The 25607-nt window shown below is 39.6% G+C and overlaps 1 protein-coding gene across 1 annotated transcript in view; it reads left to right on the forward strand.

The window, feature by feature from the left end:
- Positions 1-25607, forward strand: part of TMOD3 (tropomodulin 3) — a 75830-nt gene that overhangs the window by 48006 nt on the left and 2217 nt on the right. Inside the window, exons 4-9 of the mRNA XM_045812038.2 lie at positions 9749-9871; positions 11310-11399; positions 16721-16851; positions 18496-18603; positions 21160-21303; positions 22231-22375. Coding sequence (XP_045667994.1) covers positions 9749-9871; positions 11310-11399; positions 16721-16851; positions 18496-18603; positions 21160-21303; positions 22231-22375 — 741 coding nt within the window. The remainder of the gene's footprint in view (positions 1-9748; positions 9872-11309; positions 11400-16720; positions 16852-18495; positions 18604-21159; positions 21304-22230; positions 22376-25607) is intronic.

The following is a 25607-nucleotide window of genomic DNA, read 5'->3' on the forward strand; positions in this document are numbered from 1 at the left end:
AAGAGCCATCTCTTTTTCTTGTTATTATACCTTTTATATGCTCAGCAGGGCTGGAAGCTGTGACTAAGATGACTCTTAATAGCATTTGTGGTAGCTATAACTTGATATCATAGCAAAAGAGATGGAGACTAGTAAAGAAAGGGTCTGGCAATAAAATTGTTAACATGGTTGGCAGTATCTCTTACTGATTTTGTGACAATAACAAGGGTCTTGGCAGGATCTTCCCTTCCCCCCCCCTTCCTGGCACAAACAGGAGTTTGGCTCAGTGCCATGCATTTAAATTGCTATTATATGAATTCTTATCTTGGTTTCTTTTATTTCCTTAGCTGTCGTTGGTAGTTGCGTAAACATTACTGAACTATTTTAACATTCTTAGCAACCAAGAGTCATAGCCCTGTTTTTTTTTGTTTTGTTCCATTTGGGGTGGGGGGGCATGTCATATCATACTTGTCTGACAGATTTTTTTCTGATCTAGTCATTATTTTCTTATTTTGCTTCAATATAAAGAATTGTAATTTCAGTTTTTAAGAAATTAAAGTCATTTAGATTGAAAGCTGTCTACTGAAGGACAAAAATGAACATTTATTTCCTCAGACGTTACGTTATTTCAAATAAATGTGTATATTAAAAGTTATGTCAGGGCTTTTTGACCATATTTCAAGGAGAGGGAAAGTAAATTAGGTGAGTCCAGGATAACTCATCCTAGTCTTTTCAGAACTCTAATCATAGAGATTAGTGGTTATCAATTTGAGTAGGTAATTATCAGAATCACCCAGGGAGCTTTTTCAAAAATAATCCACGCCTAGCCTATTTTCATTCCCGGAGTTTAAGAACCACTGATAAAAATACCTGGGACTATATGGTTTTCAGTCTTCTTGGTTTGTTAATTTGTTTTGGAAAACTCCATCTCCGTCTCTGTCTGTCACACACACATAATGCAAGAAATTCCAGGGGAAATAAGAATAAAGAATTAATGTGTATCTATTATGTTTATTATATACCAATTCCTTTATATATGTTAAATCATTTTACCAGAATGAGATGGAGATTCCTTTAAAGAAATAATCATGTTTTGAGAAAACACAAAAGAATCAAGATGATCATAATAAAGTAGAATACTAATAAGTTTAATAGTTTTATGTAAAAGCAGTATCAGATTTGTTGTGCATTTCCTTACTGTCTGCAAAAACACCACCATACAAAATACCTCTGCATGGAACAGAAGCCTAACACTTCACTCATCCTGCAAGATACTGAGGGCATAAACCAAACTAACCATTATAAAGATCTATTATATTTGTCAATGTCTCATAGTCATTAAAATTTTTAGCTTAAATCTAACTGATTAAAGACTGAATTAGGACACATGTTTAGAAATGCATTTGCTGTTATATGGAATCAATCCAGCAGTTTGCTACTGATGTATTTCTCAGAAAACAGCTGATTTTGGGTAAGAAGCACAAACCTGTCTCACTCAGAATATGTCTCAGAAAATTATCTTTTTTTCTTTACGTTTTAGGGGTGAATATAAATTGACTTGGGAAGACAGAAAACCTGTACTTAATATATCAGCCCCTTAGTGGTTTTTTGAACATCTTTATTAAGATGCAATCTACATCATAAAATTACCCACCTGGAGTATACAATTTAATGGTTTTTAGTATATTTGCAGAGTTGTGCAACTATCACCACAGTCTTCAGGTTAGAACATTTTCATCACGCAAAAAGGAATCATATACCTACCCATTAGCAGTCAATCTCCATTCCTCACTCTATTCCCAGCCCTAAGAAACCACTAATCTACTTTCTCTCTCTCTAAATTTGCCTATGTGGACATTTCATATAAATAGAATCATACAATATATATTTATGATGGGCTTTTTTCACATAGCAAAATATTTGGGGGTTTTATCCCTGTTGTAGCATGTATCAATGCTTCAGGGTTTTTTTTTTGGCTGAATCATTGTATGGATATACCACATTTTATCCTTCCATCAGTGGATGGGCATTAGGATTGTTTCACTTTTTAGCTATTATGAATAATGCCGCTGTGAATATTTGTGTACAAGTTGTTGTGTAGACACGTTTTCATTTCTCTCAGGTGTATGCCTAGGAGTGGAATTACTGGGTCATATGGTAACTATGTTTAACAATTTGAAGAACTGCCAAACTGTTTTCCAAAGTGGCGGCACCATTTTATATTCCCACCAGCAATATATCAGGGTTCCAGTTTCGCCACATCCTTGTCAACCCTTGTCTGTCCTTTTGATTATAATCATCCTTGTAGGTGTGAGGTGGTCATGTGTTGTGGTTTTGATTTGCTTTTCCCCAATGACTAATGATAATTGAGCATTTTTTTTCATGTGCTGTTAGACATCTTTGTATTTTCTTTGGAGAAATGTCTCTTCAAATCTTTTGCCCATTTTTAAATTAGGTTTTTAAAAATTACTTTGTGAGGTCTTTTGAGTTGAGGCAAGGGAAACAAAGGCAAAAATAAACTATTGGGACTTTATCAAAATAAAAAGCTTCTGCACAGCGAAGGAAACAATCAACAAAACTGAAAAGGCAACCTACCGAATTGAAGAAGATATTTGCAAATGACATATCTGATAATGGGTTAATATCCAAAATATATAAAGAACTCACATATCTCAACACCCCAAAACCAAACAGTCAATTAAAAAATGGGCAGAAGACATGAACAGGACATTTATTTCTCCAAAGAAGACATCCAGATGGCCAACAGACACATGAAAACATGCTCATCAGCCACTCATCGTCAGGGAAATGCAAATCAAAGCTATGATATCACTCACACCTGTCAGAATGGCTAAAATCAAAAACACAAGAAACAACAGGTGTTGGAGAGGATGTGGAGAAAAAGGAACCCTCTTGCACTGTTGGCGGGAATGCAAACTGGTGCAGCCACGGTGGAAAAACAGTATGGGGTTCCTCAAAAAGTTAAAAATAGAGGGGCGCCTGGTGGGTTAGTTGGTTAAGTGTCTGCCTTTAGCTCAGGTCATGATCCCAAGGTCTGGGATTGAGCCCCACGTCTGCTTCTCCCTTTCCCCTGCTTATATACTTTTTTTCTCTCTCAAATAAAATCTTAAAAAAAAAAAAAAGTTAAAAATAGAACTATGCTATGATCCAGCGATCACACTGCTGGGTATTTACCCAAAGAATCAAAAACACGAATTCAAAGGAATACGGGGACCCTTATGTTTATAGCAGCATTATTTACAATAGCCCAAGTGTTCCTCAGTAGATAACGGATAAAGAAGATGCCTCATACACACATACGAATATTAGCCATAAAAAAGAATGATACCTTGCCCTTTGCAGTGACTTGGATGGAGCTAGAGAGTGTAATGCTAAGTGAAATAAGTCAGTCAGACAAAGACAAACACCATATGATTTCACTCATGTATGGAATTTAAGAAATAGAACAGTCGGGGCGCCTGGGTGGCACAGCGGTTAAGCGTCTGCCTTCAGCTCAGGGCGTGATCCCGGCGTTCTGGGATCGAGGCCCACATCAGGCTCCTCCGCTGGGAGCCTGCTTCTTCCTCTCCTACTCCCCCTGCTTGTGTTCCCTCTCTCGCTGGCTGTCTCTATCTCTGTCAAATAAATAAACAAAATCTTAAAAAAAAAAAAAAAAGAAATAGAACAATTGAGTTCTATTTTGAGGAAAGAGGAAAAAAACAGACAAACCGAGAAAGTCTCTTAACTATAGAGAACAAACTAATGGTAGAAAGCAGGTAGGTAGGGGGATGGATGAAATAGGTGATGGGGATTAAGTAGTACACTTGTTATGATGAGCACTGAGTGGCTAAAATAAAATCTTAAAAAAAAATTCCTGATGTTTTACATCAGTTAATTGATTTAATATTGATGGGCTTTCTTTATATAGTCTGAACATAAGTTTCTTATCAGGTATATGATTTGAAAAAATTTCTTACTATTCTGTAGATTTTCTCTTCAGTTTCTTCCTGGCATCATATCATTTGCCCTACAAAAGTTTTAAATTTGGATGTAGTTCGTTTGTTTGTTTGTTTTCATCATTTGTGCTTGTGGTATCATATCTAAAAACCTTTGCCTAACTCAGGGTCATGGAGATTTACAGCTTTTTCTAAGAGTGTTTTAGTTTTAGCTCTTAAATCTAGGTCTATAATCCATTTTGAATTAATGTTTCTGTATGGTATGAGGTAGGGGGTTGACTTCATTCTTTTGCAAGTAGCTGTCCAGTTCTCCCAGCACTATTTGTTGAAAAGACAGTTCTTTCTCCATTGAACTGTCTTGGTACCCTTGTAGACGTTCAGTTGACTATAAACATAAAAGGTTTATTTCTGGACGCTCAGTTCTATTCCATTGATCCAGATGTCTTTCCTTATGCACTGTCTTGAGTACAGTAGCTTTGTATTAAGTTTTGAAATTGAGAAGTGTAAGTCCAGTTTTCTTCTTTTTCAAGATTATTTGGCTGTCCTGGGTCCCTTGGATTTCCATGAACTTTAGCATTACCTTGTCACTTTGTGCAAAAAAGTCAGCTGAGATTTTGAAAGGGATTAAGTCTATAAATTAATTGGGGGGGTCTCCTTAGGTTTTGTACTCATAATATTAAACTTCGTTTTTGCCTAGTTTATCCTTTCTTATAAAATTAAATTTCCTTACTGTTTTCTATAACTAGATTTTTTACATATGCATTAAAAGATCATTGTTACAGTGTTAGTGTTTAACCATGAAGAAATATGAAGTAATTTTCATATTGTTAAAATATTGTACGGGCTAAATACCTCTACAACAAAAATGCCTATATACAGAGAATTTATTATAAAGAGGAGTGCCAGGTGAGATACCAAACGGTCTCAGAGCTGTATAAATTAACAATAAAATTCTGTATCACAGGAAAATTTCCATAAGCCCTTTGAAATTTTGTTGTTTTGCTTTATTTTTTATGATGAGATTCATTTTGTATTTGTAAGTATTAGCAAAAGTTTATGTATGGGAAAAATTAGGTATGAATAGTGCCTCTATGGAATGTAGATGAGGATAACAAAAATAAACATTTTAGATTTTTATAATGCTTTGGATTCCATTGGTCCCTAGAATAAGACATGGGCAGTTATTTGATAGCTTGTGTAATTTTGTTTAGTAAGTGAATACCATAATCTAGTGGTTCTCAACCTTGACTGCTATGCATTGGAATCCCTAGAGAGCTTTTAAAAATCCAGATGTCTCGTATAGTACACCAGACCAATTAAATCAGAATCCCTGCGGTGGGACTTGGACATCAGAATTTTTTAAAGTTCCCCAGGTAATCCAGTGTGCCACCAGTCTTTAGAACCCCTGCCATAGACTATTGAAAATGCAGGTGAGGGGCGCCTGGGTGGCACAGTGGTTAAGCGTCTGCCTTTGGCTCAGGGCGTGATCCTGGCGTTATGGGATCGAGCCCCACATCAGGCTCTTCTGCTATGAGCCTGCTTCTTCCTCTCCCACTCCTCTTGCTTGTGTTCCCTCTCTCGCTGGCTGTCTCTGTCTCTGTCGAATAAATAAATAAAATCTTTAAAAAAAAAAAAAAAGAAAAAAAAAAAAGAAAATGCAGGTGAGACTGAGCTCAGGAAAATGTAATATCCTGAAATGACAATTAAAGGCATGAATTCTATGCCACTTTTATTATACTGTTAACCAGGGCCCCTGGGTGGCTAAGTTGGTCGGGCATCTGCCTTTGGTTCAGGTCGTGATCCCAGGGTTCTGGGATCGAGCCCCGCATTCACATTGGGCTCCCGGCTCAGCAGGAGCCTGCTGCTCCCTCTCCCTCTGCCGCTCCCCCTGCTTGTGCACTTTCTCTCTCTCTCTCTCTCTCTCTGTCAAATAAATAAAACCTTTAAAAAAAATTACACTGTCAACCACTGAGGAAAGTACTATGGAGTTATCAGGATGTAATGATTTGGATTTGCCTTTGTGAACCGATAATAAAAGATTATCTAATAACCATCAGAACTCCAAAATTTGGTACTAAGAAGATCAGTTATGGATACCATCATATACATAGGTATTTGAGGGGGAAAGTCCACTGCTAAAAAAGTTAAGTTTGAAAACGATCAGTTTATTGGAAGAAGCATTGGATTGAGAGCTTGGGAACCTGTGTTCTAGTGTTCGCTCTGCCGTGTAACTTTGAACCAGGGTATTTAAATTATACTTTATAAAATAATGTAGCTGAACTGGAGGTGATCACCAAATTATTTATTCAACAAATTCGTTTGCCTGCTGTGCGCTAGGCAAGGATGTAGTGATAAACAGAGCACATAAACCATGCCTTGGTAAAACTCACAGAAGACAGCCAAATACGCGGAATGTGTCTGTGTAGCTATAGCAAAATGTTCAGGGAATCAAGGGAGCACAGAGCTGTACTGCATCCAGTTCAGTATCGAACACACTCTGTAGTTGCCTGTTCAGTAACAATTCACAAATCCTTTCATCCTTACTGGCAGAACTGCTCTCTAGAATGGAATGAGAATGCCACCCTTGCAGCTGGACATATGACCAGTGCTGGTCAGAGAAACCTGAGGAGAAATCTGGACAGTTTTCCTTGTAAAAGATTTCCTTTTTTTTTTTTTTTTTTTTAAGATTTTATTTATTTATTCGACAGAGAGACAGCCAGCGAGAGAGGGAACACAAGCAGGGGGAATAGGAGAGGAAGAAGCAGGCTTATAGCGGAGGAGCCTGATGTGGGGCTCGATCCCAGAACGCTGGGATCACGCCCTGAGCCGAAGGCAGACGCTTAACCGCTGTGCCACCCAGGCGCCCCTGTAAAAGATTTCCTTATAAAAATTATGCCCCTCCTTCCTGCCCTGACCTTGTTGCATGAGGACTTAGTTGCGTGAGGATACTTAGTGTTTGCAAAAGTCATCTTGAGACTGATGGCCTGAGAACAAAGGCCTTTATGCTGATTATAGCCAAAGAGAAGAATGGAAAGATCCTGGATCCTCAGTGTCAACACTGAGCTGCTGAACCAGCCCTACAACCACCTATATATGGACTTAGATAATACACATACTTATTGTTTAAACTCTTGCTGCTTTAAAAGTGGTCTGTGGATCAGTATTGGCATTACCTTAGAGATTAGTTAGATGCAGAAACTCAGATCCCATGTCAGACCTACTGATGAGAAGTCATACTTTAATAAGATCACCCAGTGAGTGAGGTGCACATTAAAGCCTGAGAAGCACCAGTTTAAACCACTTTTAATTGAGTATTCTATTACATGCAGTTTAAAACATCCTTACTAATACAAACACATTGTGGATTGACCAAATGCCATTTTTTAAATAATGCTTGACCAGAATGACTTCTAACTCAGATGTAGAAATTTGCAAGAGACTATTGTTCTTACATACTAACCCAAACAAGCAGAGCAAGTGCGTTATAGTTTTTAAAAACCTATCAGCTTGAGGCCACAAACCTAAATGACTCTAGAACGTACGTGACAAGCCCTCCATTAGATCAGTGACCCACTTCTGCTCTCTTGACTGGCTGAAATGTGGGGAGAAGCAGAAAACCACCATAGAAAGGAGTCAGGAGAAACCAGCCTAACTTTTAACAAACTTTTAATGACTGTGTATGGACTGGATGATAGATTAGAAATCCAGAAAAGCCCTACAGTGGTGCTTTCCACTAGAACTTTCTGCCATAATGGAAATATTCAATGTCTATGCTAACCAGTGTGGTAGCTACATGCTAACCACATGTAGTTATCAAGTACTTGAAATGTGCCTAGTATGACTGAGGAACTGAAGTTCTGGTTTGAATTAATTTAAATTTAAATAAAATTTAATCTAATTAAATTTAAATAATCACATTTGGTTTGTCGCTACCATATTGGACAGTGCAGCTTTAGAGATTACCCCCAATTCTTTCCTTCCGGTCTTCCTTTAGTGCTAGGGATACTAGAAGAACAAAGGCAGCGAAGCAGAGTGGAGAGAAAATTTCTGAGGCATAGGTTTTCAGCTAGGAGAGACCAAGGGAGAGGCAGGAGGGCTGGGAGAAATCCCTTCCAGGCCAACCCCAACTTCACAGAGTGTAGACAAGGTAAGGGGCCTGAGAGATCTGCCAAAGCCCAAAAATCGGGGTGGGACTGGAAAACAAAGGCAGCTCCCTATTCATCCAGAAAGCTGGCAGCCTGGGCTACATGTCAGTAGAAATTCCTCACAGTTCGTGGTTCAAAAAAGGAGGGAACACAGATCTCCGGAACCTCACAAGGGTTGTAATCTGAGGCCTTACTGAAGAGAAAGTCCTGATCCTCTAGTCAAAATGTTTGAAGCCAGTGAGGAACTGACTTAAACTAGAGTTGTGACAAAGCCCAGATTCAGCTGAACTGTAGAGCATATTGATTCAGACCTGACCTAGGGGGCATGCTTCTAAGAAGAAGGACCATTTCTTTCCGTCTCTGCTCTACTTTTATACAAAAATGCCTAGCATGCAGTCAAAGATCTTAAGACACCTATTCTCCATACTCAAGAAAATACCAGTTAATACAAGACTTAGACATGACCCTGATATTGGTGTTATCAGCTAGAGACTTCAAAATAACTATGAAAAAATGCCCAAGAATCTAGCAGACAAGGTACACAGCACGCATAAACAAATGAGGAATTTCAGCAGAGTTGTGGAAACCATTTTTTTAGTAAAAACCAAATGGAAATGCTCACCATAAAAAACATACAATATCAGAAATTAAGATCCTTTAGATGGCTTAGCAGAAAATAGCTAAACAGTTTTGGCCAGATTGCTAGAAGCAGTCTGCATTGTGGAAGGATTCCTTTTGGTTGCCCCGATTGATGTGTACCTTGAAAAAGAAGTACACAACACTCGCTGTACCAATTAGAAGCCCACAGACATTCTTTTGATAGAGCACTGCATAGAGTCACCAGGCTACATATTCTTGTGTATTTCCCCGGTAGTTTCCTAATAGAAAAGAAAGTAATTGGCACTTCTGTGAACCTATACGTAGACCTTTCTAGATCATTTAGTAAGACTTTTCACGTGTCTTGGGAGAGAAACCAGGGGCATTCTTGGTAACCCAGTCCCCACCATGTGTATGTCTTGTTATTATCATTTTCCATTCCCTTCGTGTCTTCAGTCTTGCATTGAACATATGGTAATAAAATACTGATTTTCACATAATAAAGATTTTAGTTTTCTAAAAACCTGTTAGTTTCTTAACAGGTAACCTTGTTAGCGTCCATCGAGGCTTAGAAAAACGGTGACCTAAAGTTTCAGAATACCCCTTAGGACATACAGGAATTTCTTCTGAAATTAGATTTTGAATTTCTGGAATCATAAACTTGATTTTTATCTCTGCCAACAGTTGCTGAAGAGTAAGAAAGTGGATTCCATTTTTTTTAATCACTAAAGTTTTATAGATTTCTAAAATTTATTCCTACACTCATCTTTTAATTTAGTATTTGTTGAGTAACTCATAATTACTCCAAAAAGAGCCTATTTTTATTTTCACAACTAGAACAGTTTCTCAATTGATTTTTTTTTTCCTTCATTCCAACTTGTACACCCCAGTATTGCCCTGGAAACTTGTAATACGTATTGAAGATGAAACAGCATTATTGTAGGTGTTTATCTTGACTTTTTCTCAGCCTCAATTGTACATACCTTTCATAATTTTTGTTAAAAGAGTAAAATGGTAATGAATTAGTTCATAGCAGTAGTATCAGAATTAACAAACTGCTTTATTTTACAGGGAAAATATTTATCCCTAAACAGAAACCTATGCAGACTTTCACAGAAGAAAAAGTATCTCTTGATCCAGAATTAGAAGAAGCTTTGACAAGTGCTTCTGATACAGAATTGTGTGACCTTGCAGGTATCTCCTAAAACAAATGGGTGAATGAGCGTGGAGGGGAGGGAGGGGAATGCCAGCACATACGTTGTACAGGTGCTTCCTTTGCCTAGCAGACTACTGCTGAATCAGTGGACCACATGGCTTTTTTTTTACACTATCAATTTGACATAAAGGATTTCACTTTTTAAAATGCTCTCAATGGTGAAATTTTTATGTTAATTGAATGTATTATACTACTTGACATCTTTCCCCATGTTACCATATTTGTAAGTCTTTATAAAAATCTTTTACCAGTTGGTGTGCAGCTAGAAGCTGTCCCATCTAAGCATTGAAAGAGTCTCCAGGGTCAACTGCTGTCCCATTTTATCAGAAGACACCAAGATGAGGGGCACCTGGCTGGCTCAGTCAGAAGAGCATACAACTCTTGATCTTGGGGTTGTGAGTTCGAGCCCCACTTTGGGTATCAAGATTACTAAAAGTAAATAAAATAAATTGGGGGGGGGAAGGAAGACCCCAAGTTGAGTAACTGGAAAGCAGATGAAACAGTCCCGAGCTATCCTCATCCCCTTCCCTACTTTCTGAAGTGTATCTGGAACACTCCAGACCTCCCTGTTATTTTCATCATTGCTGGTTTCTTATCTGGACAAGTAATTCCCTGACCTGCCTGTACGTGCACCCATTTACCGAGGTGAAAAATATGACACAGGAACCCCAAAAGCTAACATGTTTGAAAGGAAGAGTGATGGTTCTTTGGGAAGGACCCAGGAAAGGGACAATCAACGTGTGGTGCTACAGCCAGAGCGGGTGTCTCATTCCCTGGGACGCTGAGGACTGTTGGCTATGTCAGTGGTGCTGTCATCAGAGTTGATTGGGCCAGGGCCATACTGTAGCTTCTGACACGTGTGTGCAGAAGGGCATCAAAGCTGAAACCCAAATTTCTCTGTCCTGTCATTTTTGAGGGATGCTACTTTAATCTTAAAGATGAGAATTCAGCTATACTTTTGGTATTCTACTCTTAGCTCAAATATGAATGTAAATGAACATGAAGTTAACAAATGTAAAAATAATGGCGAAGTTGAAAATCTGCCTTATATCACACTGTTCTAGAACCCTCATGAGAAGAATGAACAGCAAAAATAGATCATTTCAGTATTCTCTCATAACCACCAGATGGAGCTAAGTTACATTTAGGGTTCGGCTGGCTCCAGTTGTGTGTCTGAATTCAGAAATGTGGGGAAATCTAAATTCCAAATAAAGGGGGAAGTAATAGGGGTATTAATGAGAAAGAGATTGTAGGTGATTTTTTAATCACATTGTCTCCTTTTTTTGGCTGCAAAATCTATAGTTAATTCAGTAGGAAAATGTCAGAAAATGTTAAAAATCAAATTTTTATGTTTAAAAAATTTTATGTTTAAAAAATGATGAAAATAAAAATAACTTTCTTTTTCTATATTTACAGCTATTCTTGGGATGCACAACCTGATAACGAATGCCCAGTTATGTGATATAGTGGGAAGTAGTAATGGTTTCGACCAAGAACATTTTTCAAGTAAGTACTTACAGTCCATTGTGAATTCCAATCCTTTGTTAAATGTATTTTGTTTTTTCCATGTATTCAGTATATACATACCAAATGTTTTGTATATGTGCTTGAAACCCGAGATTCCAGCTAGATAGTATTGATGTAGAAAACCATTGAAAATAGAATATTAACTATTTTATTTTTAAAGATTTCATTTATTCATTTGAGAGAGAGAGACAGAGCACAAGCAGAGGGAGAAGGGGAAACAAGACTCCCCGCTGAGCTGGGAGCCCTCTGCACGGGGCTCGATCCCAGGACCTGGAGCTCATGACCTGAGCCGAAGGCAGATGCTTAACCATCTTGAGCCACCCAGGCACCCCTAAATATTTTATTCTTAATGTGTCAGCAAATGTAATTGGAACCACTCTCAGCTCACTAAGTAATACTAATGGTAAACAATATAAAACCTAATCAAACGTGGCTTTTGTTGACATTTTATTCTCAATGTTACTGATTTTCAAGAAATGTGCAACAATGCTGACAAAAAAAACTATGTTGTAAAAATCAGATTCAGGAGAAACCACAGAACTCAACCCCTAAATTAATTTATACTGATATTAAATAGCCTAAGGCAAGGCTTTTAAAAAAATTCATTTATAGGATGTTTTAAAAGGACCAAAGTAATACATACTTTGTTAACACATTTGAGCAATACGTAAGTAAATGAGGTAAGAAGTGAAAGTTCTCTGTTCATAGCCGTCATGCTTTCTGCTCCCCCCACGCCCAACCTGTTAACAATTTGGTGTATATCCTTCTAGACTTATACTATGTTCATACAAACATATATATATTACATATATGTATATACATATATACCCGTATGTTATATACATATATATATATACATACACATTACACATAGTCTTTTGTTTTTTACAAAAATGGGATCATACTGCGGCTGTTTCTGGCAACTTAATTTTTCAATAATAATATTACTTTTGACCGTGGAGCCACTTTTACATGGATTCTTTTTGATAATTACAGTATAGTACTGTAAATGTATTTTCCTTATGATTTTCTTTTTTATTATTGAAGTGTAGTTGACATATGTTATATTAGTTTCAGGTGCACAGCATCTTGACTGAACAGTTCTGTACATAACTCAGTGCTCACCACAATACGTGTAGTCATCGCCCGTCACCATACAATATTATTATGTTGTTATAGTATGATTGACTATATTCCCTATGCTCTGCTTTTCATCTCTGTGACTCATTTCTCGTATAACTGAAAGTTTGTGCCTCTTAATTCCCTTTATTTTGGCTGTCCCCACACTGCTTTGCCCTCTGCCAACCACTACTTTGTTTTCTGTATTTAAGAGCCTGGTTGGTTGGTTGGTTGTTGTTTTGTCTTTTAGATTCCACATGTAAGTGAAATCATACGGTATTTGTCTTTGTCTAATTTATTTCACTTAGCATAATGTCCTCTAGGTACATCTGTATAATTACAAATGGGAAGACCTCGTTCTTTTTTTATGGCTGAGTAATATTTCATTGTATTGTATATACCATGTTTCTTTATCCATTCATCTATGGATGGACACTTACGTTGCTTCCATATCTTGGCTATTGTAAATATGCTTCCGTTAACACAGGGGGGCATGTATTCCTTTGAATTAGCACTTTTGTATTCTTTGGGTAAATACCTAGTAGTGCGATTGCTAGATCGTATGGTGGTTCTATTTTTAACTTTTCGAGGAACCTCCATACTGTTTTCCACTGTGGCTGCACCAGTTTGCATTCCCACCAGCAGTGGAAGAGGAGGGCTCCTTTTTCTCCACATCCTTGTTAACACTTGTTGTTTCTTGTGTTTTTTATTTTAGCCATTCTGACAGGTGTGAGGTGTAGTTTTGATTGGCATTTCTCTGATGAGTGTTGATGAGCATGTTTTCATGTTATTTAACCTCCATGTATTTGTGGTCTTTCCAGATTTTTTTCTTGTGGTTGACTCCTCGTTTCATAGCATTGTGGTCAGAAAAGATGCATGGTATGACTTGGATCTTTTTGGATTTGTTGAGGCTTGTTTCGTGGCCTAATATGGGATCTGTTCTGGAGAATGTTCTGTGTGCACTTGAAAAGAATGTGTATTCTGCTGTTTTAGGAAGGAATGTTCCAAATATATCTGTTAAGTCTATCTGGTCCAGTGTGTCATTCAAATCCATTGTTTCCTTGACAGTTTTCTGTTTAGATGATCTGTTTAGATGATCTGTCCATTGATGTAAGTGGGGTGTAAAAAATCCCTGACTATAATCGTATTGTTATTGATTAGTTCATGTTAATGACTTTTATGTATATGGGTGCATAAATATTTATACTTGTCATATCTTCTTGTCGGGCTGTTCCCTTTATGACTATGTAGTGTTCTTCTTTGCCTCTTGTGACAGTCTTTGCTTTAAAAGTCTATTTTGTCCAGTATAAGTACTGCTACTCCAGCTTTCTTTTGACATCCATTTGCATGATAAGTGGTTCTCCATCCTCTCACTTTCAGTGTACAGGTCTCTTTAGGTCTAAAATGAGTCTTCTAGGCAGCATATAGATGGGTCTTGTTTTTCCATCCATTCTCTGTCTTTTGATTGGAGCGTTCTGCCCATTTACATTCAAAGTAATTATTGGATGAGTATGTTTTTATTGCCATTTTTATTGTTTTGTGGTTGTTTCTGAAGATTTTCTCTGGTCATTCATTGTCTTTCATGGTTTGCTGGTTTTCTAAGTGATGTATTTCAATTTTTCTCTTTATTCTTTGCATATCTATTAAGGGTTTTTGATTTGTGGTTATTATTAGGTATATAACATCTGCATATAGTCTCTGTTAAGTTGATAGTTGTTTAAGCTTGAACCCATTCTTTACTACTCTTGTCCCCACGTTTTAGGTATCTGGTGTCATATCTTACATCCTTTTATTTTGTATGTTCCTTGACTGATTTTTTTTTTTTTTTACAGAAATATTCTTTTTTGCTGGTTTTGTGTTTCCTACTTTCATACTGTCATTTTTGGTCTTTCCTTTCCACTCATACAGTCCCCATTAGTATTTCTTGCAGGGCAAGTTTAATAGTCTTGAACTCCTTTAGTTCTTGTTTGGGAAACTCTTTATCTCCTATTCTGAGTGATAGTCTTGCTGGGATAGAGTATTCTTGGCTGCAGGTTTTTCCCATTTGGCACTTCGAATATATTATGCCACTCTCCTCTGGCGTGAAAAGTTTCTGCTGAAAAATCCCAACAGCCTTGTGGGGTTTCCTTTGTATTGTAACTGTCTTTTGTCCTGCTGCTTTCAATAGTTTGTCTTTATCACTATATTACTCTATTACTAATTACTATTTATCACTATATATTTTAATTACAATATGTCTTAGGGTGGACCTTCTCTAGTGATTTTGTTGGGGGCTCTCTCTGCCTCCTGGATCTGGATTTCTTTTTTTTTTTTTTTTTTTTTAAAGATTTTATTTATTTATTCGACAGAGATAGAGACAGCCAGCGAGAGAGGGAACACAAGCAGGGGGAGTGGGAGAGGAAGAAGCAGGCTCATAGCGGAGGAGCCCGATGTGGGGCTCGATCCCGGAACGCCGGGATCACGCCCTGAGCCGAAGGCAGACGCTTTAACGACTGCGCTACCCAGGCGCCCCTGGATCTGGATTTCTGTTTCCTTCCCCAGATTAGGGAAGTTTTCAGCTATCATTTCTTCAAATAAATTCTCTGCCCCCTTCTCTTCTCCTCTACTTCTGGGAACCCTATAATATGTAGGTTATATTTGATAGAGTCACTGAGTTCCCTGTTTTTGTTTTGCATAATTCTTTTTTCTCTCTCTCGTTCAGCTTGCTTACTTTCCATTGCTCTGTCTTCTAGGTCATTAATTCGTTCTTCTGCTTCTTCCATCTTGCTGTTCATTCCATCAAGCATGTTTCTCATTTTGTTTTTTGAGCTCTTAATCTGTGGTGTGTTATTCCTTATCTCTGTGGCAGTGGTCTCACTGACGTCCTCCACTCTTTTCTCAAGCCCAGTGAGTATCCTTATGATCATTGCTTTAAATTTTCCATCAGGCGTGTTACTTATATCTCTTTTGCCTCCAGGCAGTCTCTACCTGTTCTAGCCTTTTAGAACTTGAAATTTCTCTCTTCTTCTGCAGGATAAATCTGAAAACCATGAGCATACTTTCTTTTAATATATACATCCAGGCTAGATATATCCAGATCTTTCCACTTTCCTCAGGAAAATTATTTTCAGGCCATCGTCTAAATTGATCTCCTCAGGATGCTATGTGTGCATGTGTGTGATAAATTTGAAAAGAACAAGGTACTCCTAGAGGGAATTTATTCAGTAGACTTTGACTTTTTTTTTTTTTTAAGATTTTACTTATTTGAAAGAGAGAGACCATGGGAGAGACAGCAAGAGCAGGGGGAGGGGCAGAGGCAGAGGGAGAAGCAGGCTCCCCACTGAGCAGGGAGCCTGATGTGGAACTTGATTCCAGGACCCCGGGATCATGACCTGAGCTAAAGGCAGACACTTAACCGACTGAGCGTGAAGGTGCCCCCAGTATACTTTGTCTTAAGATGAGTTTTGTTCCTAAAAGCTAGAGGGAAGGGAAGAACTAAGCCGGATAATGACCCTGTCAATCTTTCTGTCAGTTGCTCTTAACTTGTTTTGGTCATTTGCTATGAATCTGATGCTATAGGTTTTCTCCCCAGAAAATTTATCCATTAAAGTTTGCCTGTTCCCTGTGTTCATAGACCTTCATATACACATCAAAGTGTGCTTACGTCTCATTAGAGGATTCAAGGCTCCCGGGCCCTCTTTCAACTTTGCTTAGTTGTATTTTGGCCATGTAGATGGATATGGTATACTTGGTGAACGATTGGGGGATAGGAGTGAAGGAGGGCAGTAATTTGGGGGATTTCTGTCTCCGTAGCTCTTCTGTGTACCATTACCTGTCTGTCTCCCCCTTTCCTATTCCTACTCGTCCTCCCCCTTTTCCCATAAGAGAAAGAGGTCACGTGTCCTTCATTACCTTACTCTTCTCACTGAGGCTGTGTTTCTTTAAGTCTGTGATTCGTACTCCCTTTATAGTAATTACCAGTTAAATCTCAGAGAAAATGATACGAGAGGATAACATTTTGAATGCTTTCAATATATGTCAGCATGTAAAGGATCTTTTGGAAATTGTGGGGAAAAAGTTTTCTGGTTAGTTGTATTGAACGTGTGTGTACGTACGTGTTCTTTGCGATATCAAGTTATATATGCATTCTCCGTAATAGTATTAGCCAGTGAGACTCTTGCTCTTTTCTTTGGTTACTACAGATGTGGTAAAAGGTGAAAAGATTCTTCCAGTATTTGATGAGCCACCAAATCCAACCAATGTTGAAGAGAGTTTAAAGAGAATTAAAGAAAATGATGTTCGTCTTGTTGAAGTTAATTTGAATAATATAAAGGTATGTGTGCTAAGCAAATAATAAAGTTTTGACTTGCTTTAAGTTAGATCTAGGATGAGAGTTGGGCAGTTTTGATATAGTGTGATTCTTTCTACTTAAAGGTAAAGTTTTTGCTTGAAACCGTATGCTTAGATTCCTTTATATTTTAGAAATTAAAGTATAATATTTTTCTGACTTGCTTTTTAAAAAGTATCATATAAAAATGTAAACCCTACACGCTGTCAGCATTAAATCTTTCTGGCTTCCAAAGTACTGCCTGCTTCTGAGAGCATTTAGTCTTGTTTTTGTTTTTCATTGAACCAAACTCTGCACCTACTGAATTCTGCCTGCTCAGTGTACAGTTCGATGAGTTTTGAGCAGTGCAGAAGTTGTACAGCCATCCCACGGATGAGGAACATGTCAGTCCCCCTTGTTGTCATTCTCTGCCCCCAGCTCTAGCCCCTGACCGCTCATCTGTTTTCTTTCCCTTCTCCATTTGCCTTCTCCGGAATGTCCTGTAAATGGAACCACAGAGTACGAGCCTTTTGAGTCTGGCTTCGTTCACTTAGCATAACGCATTTGAGACTCATCTGTGTGGTTGAATGTGTCAGTAGTTTGTTGAGTCGTATTCTGTTGTTGGTTGGACATGCTGCAATTCGTTTATCCGTTCACCAGTTGATAGACGTATGGATTCCCTCTGGTTTGGAATGATTATAATAAAGCCATTAAACACATATGAACAGGTGAACATGTGTTTTCGTTTCTCTGGAGTAAACACCTAGTAGTGGGCTTTCTGGGATCTTGAGTCTTAAAAAAATGCAGTGCTTCCCTGGAGTAAAGAAGAAATGAGTTGGGAGGGCATAGGATGATGAATTACCAAAGAGTAAATTTAGATTCTCTCTTGAGTGTTAGTCAATGTATGATAGCTGCATTAAGAATTCCTCATTTAATTTTATTTTTAAGAATCCCTCGTTTTAAATCTTGATTTGTCTGAATTGAGGGCTGAGAGAGCATCTGGGAATTATAAGAACCCAGGGAATAAGACCTCTGTGCTCCTTTAGCAGGTGTTCCTTCCTGCGAGCGGAAGCAAGCAAGCCTTGGAAAAAGCTAACATTCCTAGTTGATCACTGATTTTTAATTTTTAAAAAATTCAGTCCTCGCATATCTAAATCAATAGGTAATGATCTGAAAATAACTAAGCTACAGGGAATTGTAGTCTTGGTACTAAAGGGAGAAATTAGTGCCTTCTAGAATTACATCTTTCCACATTTCAGGTAGTGTAGGGTTAATCTCTCTTAATATCTCACAGCTTAAACTAAGTGACATCTCTCCCTTTGTAGAAAAGTGGATCCATTTTGAATACTCAGGTGTTGATGTCTTATAATCCAAATAGTTAAGTGTAGAATAATGAAAGTTTCTTTAATCAAAAAATGCTAGAGAAATGATACCTACTCTGCTCTCGGTCAGCGGTTTGTGCAAATGTACCGTAATAGAGAAATCATACAGATGGGAAGGAGGCCGTTTGTTTTCCTTTGTAGGCTAAATGTTTTGTTTATATAATTTCTGAGTACATTTAATGAAAAAAAGTAAGTACAAATATATTTGATTAATGGACCGAATTTCCTGCAAACTAAAATGTTATACTTCACATTATTGTCTTCCAAGAATATCCCAGTTCCAACCCTAAAAGATTTTGCAAAAGCTTTGGAAACCAACACACACGTGAAATACTTCAGTCTTGCGGCCACGCGTAGCAATGACCCCGTCGCTGTTGTAAGTAAGCTGCTACTGAGAATAGAAAGTGTGACTGTGGTGTGTGACACAGGTGGCCGAGTTGATTTTATGATCAAGGTTTACTGTCTTTTCAGTTGATGTTTAACTCACCATTAGGCAATGCATTTACTCTTTTATGTTTATTTTTTCCTATATTTCTTCCCTACAATTTTAAAAACCCTAAGTGAAGTCACACAATGTATGCTGTTTTGTAACTTAATTTTTCGGTGAACAATATATCTTAGAGATCTTTTCATATCACTACATAAAGTTCTACACCATTCCTTTAACATCTGCAGAGGATTCCATTTATGGATCTACAGTGTTGGATTTTGTCAAATGCTTTCAGTGTGTGTATTGAGATGGTCACGTGGTTTGTCCTTTATTAATACGGTGTATTACATTGACTGACTTTTGCATATTAAGTCAACCTTGCATTCTTGAGCTAAATCCTAGTCAGTCATGGTATGAACCTTTTTCTTCACTCGGCTTTGAGGACATCACTCCCTTTGATTCTCCTCTCTCCTCACTGGACATCCTTCTCTGGTCCCTCCTCATCTTCCCAATCTCTAAGCATTGAAATGGCCCAGGGCTTAGTCCTAGGTCCTGTTCTTTTCTTTGTCTACACTCACTTTCTGCGTGATGTCACTCTGTTTCGTTGCTATGTGTTATCTGTATATGCTTCGGACTCCCAGGGTTGTTATCCTCTGTTCATACCCCTCTCCTGGACTCCATGCTTATGTCCGCCTGCTTAACCCCTTGCTTGGCTGTGTAACAGACATCCCATATGGTCCCAAACCAAACTCCTGGCTTCAACCCCACAGCTGCTCCTCTCCTATTTTTTCCTGTCTCACTAAATGACAACTTCATTCTTTCCTTTGCTCAAGACAAAAAGAAATGGAGTTATCCTTGATTTCCCTTTCTCACACCCGTAAATGTATATCCAGCTTTGTCTTCCAAATATTCCAGAATCTAAGCATTTCTCACCATTTCCTCAACTACCACGCTGTTCGGTCTAAGCCAGCATCTTCTCTCATCTGGATTCTTGCACTAGCCTCCTCACTGAGCTGCCTGTGTCCGTCCACCTTTCCCAACTCCAAGCCAGCTTTTTTACATAGCATCAAAAGCGATTTGTTTATTTATTTATTTGAGATAGCACAAGTGGGGGGTAGGGGAGAGGGAGAAGCACACTCCCTGCTGAGCAGGGCTCGATCCCCCAACCCTGGGATCAGGACCCGAGCCAAAGACACTTAACCAACTGAGCCACCCAGGCGTCCCCAGAAATGATTTTTTAAAAACTTTAGTTACCTCATTCCTATACTCAGAACCCTCCAGCAGCTCCCCATCTCACTAATAAAAATCACAATCTTTCAGTGGTCTTATAATCCTTTACTTGCCCCATTTTTTCTTTTTAATATGGATTTGAGAAGGAGGGGGAGAGGGAGAGAAGAGAACCTCAAGCAGATTCCCATGCTGACCGCGGAGCCTGATGTGGGGCTCAATCCCACGACACGAGCAGACCCGAGCTAAACCAGGAGTCGGACGCTCAGGCAGCTGTGCCAGCCAGGCTCCGCTGTTGCCCCTTCTTTCATTCTACTGTAGACGTACAGCCTCTCGCTCTTCCTCAGATGTGCCACGCGTGCCCCTAATGCAGGGCCTTCATCCTGGTTTCTCTTTGTACCCAGAACTTTCTCCCTAAGATATTTCACATTGTTTTATGTCACCACTTTGAGTCATTGCTCCAATGTCACCTTCCTGGTGAGGCCTTTCCTGACCACCCCTGCCCCCAGCGCTGTCTACCGTGTTTTCTTTCTCTACAGCTCTTTTTACCATCTGACATTATATTTTGATTATCCACCCCCCCCACTAGAATGTAAGTTCCATCAGGCAAAGACTTGTATGTTTTATTTCTAAACCTACAGCGCAGTACTTAATCAGATAATAGTTGGAGAAGTGTATATACAGATGGACGAGGGGTTTGTTCCACATAGCTAGCTGTCACTAATGAGAAGTACACATGTATAGAGAGCTGTCCCAAGGTCTTTCTAGTATCTCTGCTCCCTCTTGCCTTCTCTTTTAACCTGACTTTAAGTTCTGGGAAGCTGTGAGCATTTCTGGCCTTCTGCCTCACGCATCCCTTCCCATCTCGGCCTTGAAAATCAGTCCGTAATTTATCTTCATTTTAGCCACACAGTAACCCGGCTGCGGTAAGACCCGAGTAAGAAAAGATGTTCCAAAGACACCTTGATGAAGTTAGTCCTACACAGGAACTGAGAGCGAGTGTGAGACACACGGGAGAAAGGAGGAGTGCGGTATGAGTGAACATACGGTGTGGACGGCAGCAGAGAATATTACCGACAGAGGATTTCATGCGACCAATCTAAACACCGGGACTGGGTTGTGTAAAAAATAGACGCGAGGCCTGTGAGGTGGTCTGTCAGGCTACCACAGTCTAATGAGGAACACCAGAGCAGTTCTGATTATTGTATTTGTTTATGGCAGGGAGAATATGTGATACGTGCGTCAGTTTTTATCTCTATTTTCTTTAATTTCTAGGCTTTTGCAGATATGCTAAGAGTGAACAAGAATTTGAAGAGCTTAAATATGGAGTCCAACTTTATTACCGGAGCTGGGATTCTGGCACTGATGGATGCTTTAAGAGATAACGAAACCCTGGCAGAGCTCAAGATTGACAATCAGGTCAGTGTTCTGTAGCAGTAACTGAGGAGGCCACAGTCCGCTCCACGTCAGGGGCTGGGGACTCAGGAGGCAAGTGGGAGGAGGGCGTTCGGGGAGCCTTGTGGGAAGGTGGTGGCCTAAAAGGAGATGAGGACATCAGAAGCATCCAGAATATTAGCTTAATATTTTGAGTATGGGTTTGAGCATGTTCATAGAGTTGTGCAGCCATTGCCACTAATTCCAGAACATTTTCATCACCCCTCCCACCAGCCCTGGCAACTACTAATCTACTTTCTGTCTCTACACATTTGTCCGTAAATGGAATGATACAATATGTGGTCTTTGTGTCTGCCTTCTTTCACTTACAGAATATTCTGCAGTTTCATCCGTGCTGTAGTATCTATCAGTAGTTACTCTTTTTATGGCTGAATATTACATGTGGGCTGTTTCTGCTTTTTGAATAGTAGGAATAATGCTGATATGAACATTCATACACGAGTTTTTATATGAACGTAGGTTTTCATTTCTCACGGGTATATACCTAGGAGTGGGATAGCAAGGTCACGTGGTAACTGTTTAACTCTCCGAGGAACGGCCAAGTTGTTTTCCACAGCCACGGCACCATTTTACGTTTGTACCAGCATGTGTGAGCTTCCCAGTGTTTCCACGTTCTTGCCAACACTTGTTATTGTCTTTTTGGTTATCATCATCTTATAATAAGGGGTATGAAGTTGTATCTCCTTGTGGTAATCCAGTTTTTTTATGTCTGTATGAACATACACTGAGCTTTAAAATTTTGTTTCTCTTATGTATGTATGTTGTAAGAATTGGGAAAATTTTAAAAGACCAGCAGAGTCAACATTTACCTGAACGTCTTAGTCTTGACTTTACCTTGAAAAGTATTTTGATCTAGTTTATTAATACTATTTTTTATTTTAATTATTGCAGAGGCAGCAGTTGGGGACAGCTGTAGAATTGGAAATGGCCAAGATGCTTGAGGAAAATACAAATATCCTTAAATTTGGATATCAGTTTACACAGCAGGGACCCCGAACCAGGGCCGCTAACGCTGTAACAAAAAACAATGACTTAGGTAAGACACATGCATTTCAAATCAAATCTCTGAATTGTATCATTAAGCTAATGTATTAGAGGGATTTTTTTTTTAACTGCACAGTCCTTTTTATATTGATTGAATTAGAGTTCAGTTTAAGCGCAGTTGTAGTGATTACTGGGTTTGTGGGTGAAATCTTCTGTCACAAACATTTCACAGCTTTAAGCGAACAGTTTTCTACCAGAAACATAATATAAATGCTTCCTGGACCAAAAATCTTGTTCTTAGTTATGAGTCTCCTCTTGGAGCTATTGAAGATTTCAACATTTCAGGAAAGTTTTTGGCCTTTTTATCAAACAGGCCTAGACAGAAATTCACTTTTATATGATAAAATATGGATTACAGTTTTGATCCACGTTTTGTATTGTGTGGCACGTGTCTGCTGTCGTAATCCGTCTCCCTGACATAGCCATTACCGGGCACTTTGTTTTCTCGCTGCACACATCGGTCAAGGTCAGCAGCTGCCCGTTTCTTTTCGCAGTTCTTACTGAAGATACTGCTGAGGCTTGTGCTTCTATTCGAAATAAGTTTTCCAGCCAAGGCTGAATTAAAGAATATGATGCTTGGAATTTTGTTTCTACGTGTTTCCAGTAATTGAGTCTTCTTTTAAGTTGGTGTTTTATCATTGAAATATTTTTAAATGTGTTCAGACAAGAATTAAAATAAGACTTCTTAAAGGGAGTAACACTTCAAAGGGATGCAGTTCTTTTAGGCTTCGGCCGTATTCGAGTTTGCATTCTTAAAGGTTTCTAAAGCAGAAAAGTTACAGCTTCCTTCCCTCCACCCAAATTACAGTGAAGAGTATTAGTTCAAACCCTTTCTGTCTCCTTTGATGACTTAGCTTCCCATAGATTTTAGCCTCTTGCATTTTATTTTTTTTATTTTTTATTTTTTTATTTTTTAAGATTTTATTTATTTATTCGACAGAGATAGAGACAGCCAGCGAGAGAGGGAACACTAGCAGGGGGAGTGGGAGAGGATGAAGCAGGCTCATAGCGGAGGAGCCTGATGTGGGGCTCGATCCCATAACGTCGGGATCACGCCCTGAGCCGAAGGCAGACGCTTAACCGCTGTGCCACCCAGGCGCCCCAGCCTCTTGCATTTTAGAAAATTGGTGTGTTTGGTGTACTGTTGATTCTCAGTGTAATTTGCAAAGTCATGCTAATTACATCGAGAAACAACACTATGCCAAACGATGAGAGAACACATGAAAATTATTTCCTGGGTCCTTTATTGTTGGCACTGTGCCGCTGAGTAGGTGTCCGTGGCCCCGAGTAATAGAGGATGAGGAGGCCACGTGGAAGGTGTGGTCTGATGCGAAGCGGAAGTGAGAGAAAGCAGACAGCTTTGTGTGGGTAGCTCTGGAGACCCCCACCTCATGCGGTTTCACTCTGAGCCAAGCCAGAGTTTCAGCCATGAAATGAGAATCGGGTCATTGCTGGAGTGGGGAAGCACACGGATAAAAGCTCAAATTGGGCATCAAGCTAGTTATTTATATGCTGAGGACAGCTTGCAGGTTGTAAGAACGGACTCGCATTGCAGGCTGCTGCCCCCAGAGTGAACTCGCAGTAAGTCCTTGCTGCTGGAAGCTAACTGTGAAGAAGTCACGTCAGCAGATTAAGAGGCAGTGCTGGTAAAAGGCACTAAAATTAGATGGGAAGAAACCTAGTTTCTTTGGATTTTTTGTGGGTGGCATTTGAGAGCCATTGTTGGCCTCTGAATACGTGATTAAAACGATACTTCAAAAACTCCATTTTTTATTCTTCTAGAGATAGGATGTGAGGTTAGAACTTACTTGCAGTTGATCATAAAGTACCGAGAACTTGTTAGTGCAGTGGGGTTTGGAAAGAAATTGCCAAAGAATTATTAATAGGTGGGACGCCTGTGTGGCCCAGTCAGTTGAGTGTCTTCGGCTCAGGTCGTGATCCCAGGGTCCCGGGATCGAGTCCCATTGGGCTCCCTGCTCAGCAAGGTGCCTGCTTCTCCCTCTGTCTGCCGCTCCCCCTGCTGGTGCTCTCTCTGGCTCTCTCTGACAAAATCTTTTTTAAAAAGGCAGTTGGTAGTACGGCCAAATTTATGAGCCTCTCATCTAGGGGCTGAACCGAGGAATCGCTGGTGGCAGGTAGGCACCGAGTGAGGAGCAAGAGTCCGACCTGGCTCTTGGCCCGGTCTTCTGCCGTGTGTGCTCCCAGCACCCTCCGCTTGTTCCCCAGCCCTGTGCGTCGCTGTCAGCGCACGTGGCAAGGTGGCAAGCATCAGGAGCACGTGTGCGTACCGGCAGTCTGACACGTAGCCGCCAGAAAGAGCTCAAAGATCAAAACTTGAACCGTAGAATCTCCGGGGCAGCTAGTTATTTTTCACCTTGCACGTGGGGCTGCGTCGGAATCTTCAGTGTTGATGTCTTACCTCTCATTGTTCCCTGTTGATGGAAATAATCCTGTCTACTCCCATCTCTCCAGCTAAGAAGCGTCCCAGCTGCGAACAGCAGAGAGGGTCCGTGGCACACATGCAATATTTGCTTGAACTCTGACTCTGTTACTGTCCGCACACCACTAGCCACATCATTTCCAACCTTTTTTGTCTGCTCCCTCTGTCACAGACCTCCTTTACATGTGTTTTCTATGACATGCATTTTAACATCTGAAATGGTCTTCCAATAACCAAACCCTGCTGCAATTCAGTATTCTCTTGGAAATGTTAATCTGGTTTGTCTTTCAGGAAAGTATTTCTGTGTTTTTCAGAGATCTACGTATATGAGTTAGGTTTGTATTTGAGGACTCCGGTCTCTGATTTTTTCCCGTAATATTTCAGCAAAGACTTGCTTTTCATTAACATGGACTAAAATCTGGAGTGAGGGTTGTACTTAATTAGCGAAGTGTAAAAATGCTCATGGGAGCTTGCTACTTTAGTTCTCCTGGTTTCTGCTTCCTAGCTGGCACTCACCCAATGGCTGGACAAGCTTTTATGCACATCCCTTGAATGTCTGCTGGAAGAGCCTATCCTGCCGTCACTACGTATGGCCTATGGGTTTGGGGTCACCAGTCTGGGAAGCGGCTGGGGGCTCCTGAGACATGCACCTTTCTTTTGCTCCTGACCCCTTTGGTGGCCGAAGTTTATTATGGTCACCAGATAGGACCGCAGCACATTACTAGGGTCTGAGGCGTTCGTTGCCTTGTATTTTGTTGTTTTGTCAGAGCCCAGTTCATTTTGT

The sequence above is a fragment of the Ursus americanus genome, chromosome 36, assembly GCF_024610735.1.
Source record: "Ursus americanus isolate L20-20 chromosome 36, mUrsAme1.1.p, whole genome shotgun sequence".
Classification (NCBI taxonomy): Eukaryota; Metazoa; Chordata; class Mammalia; order Carnivora; family Ursidae; genus Ursus; species Ursus americanus.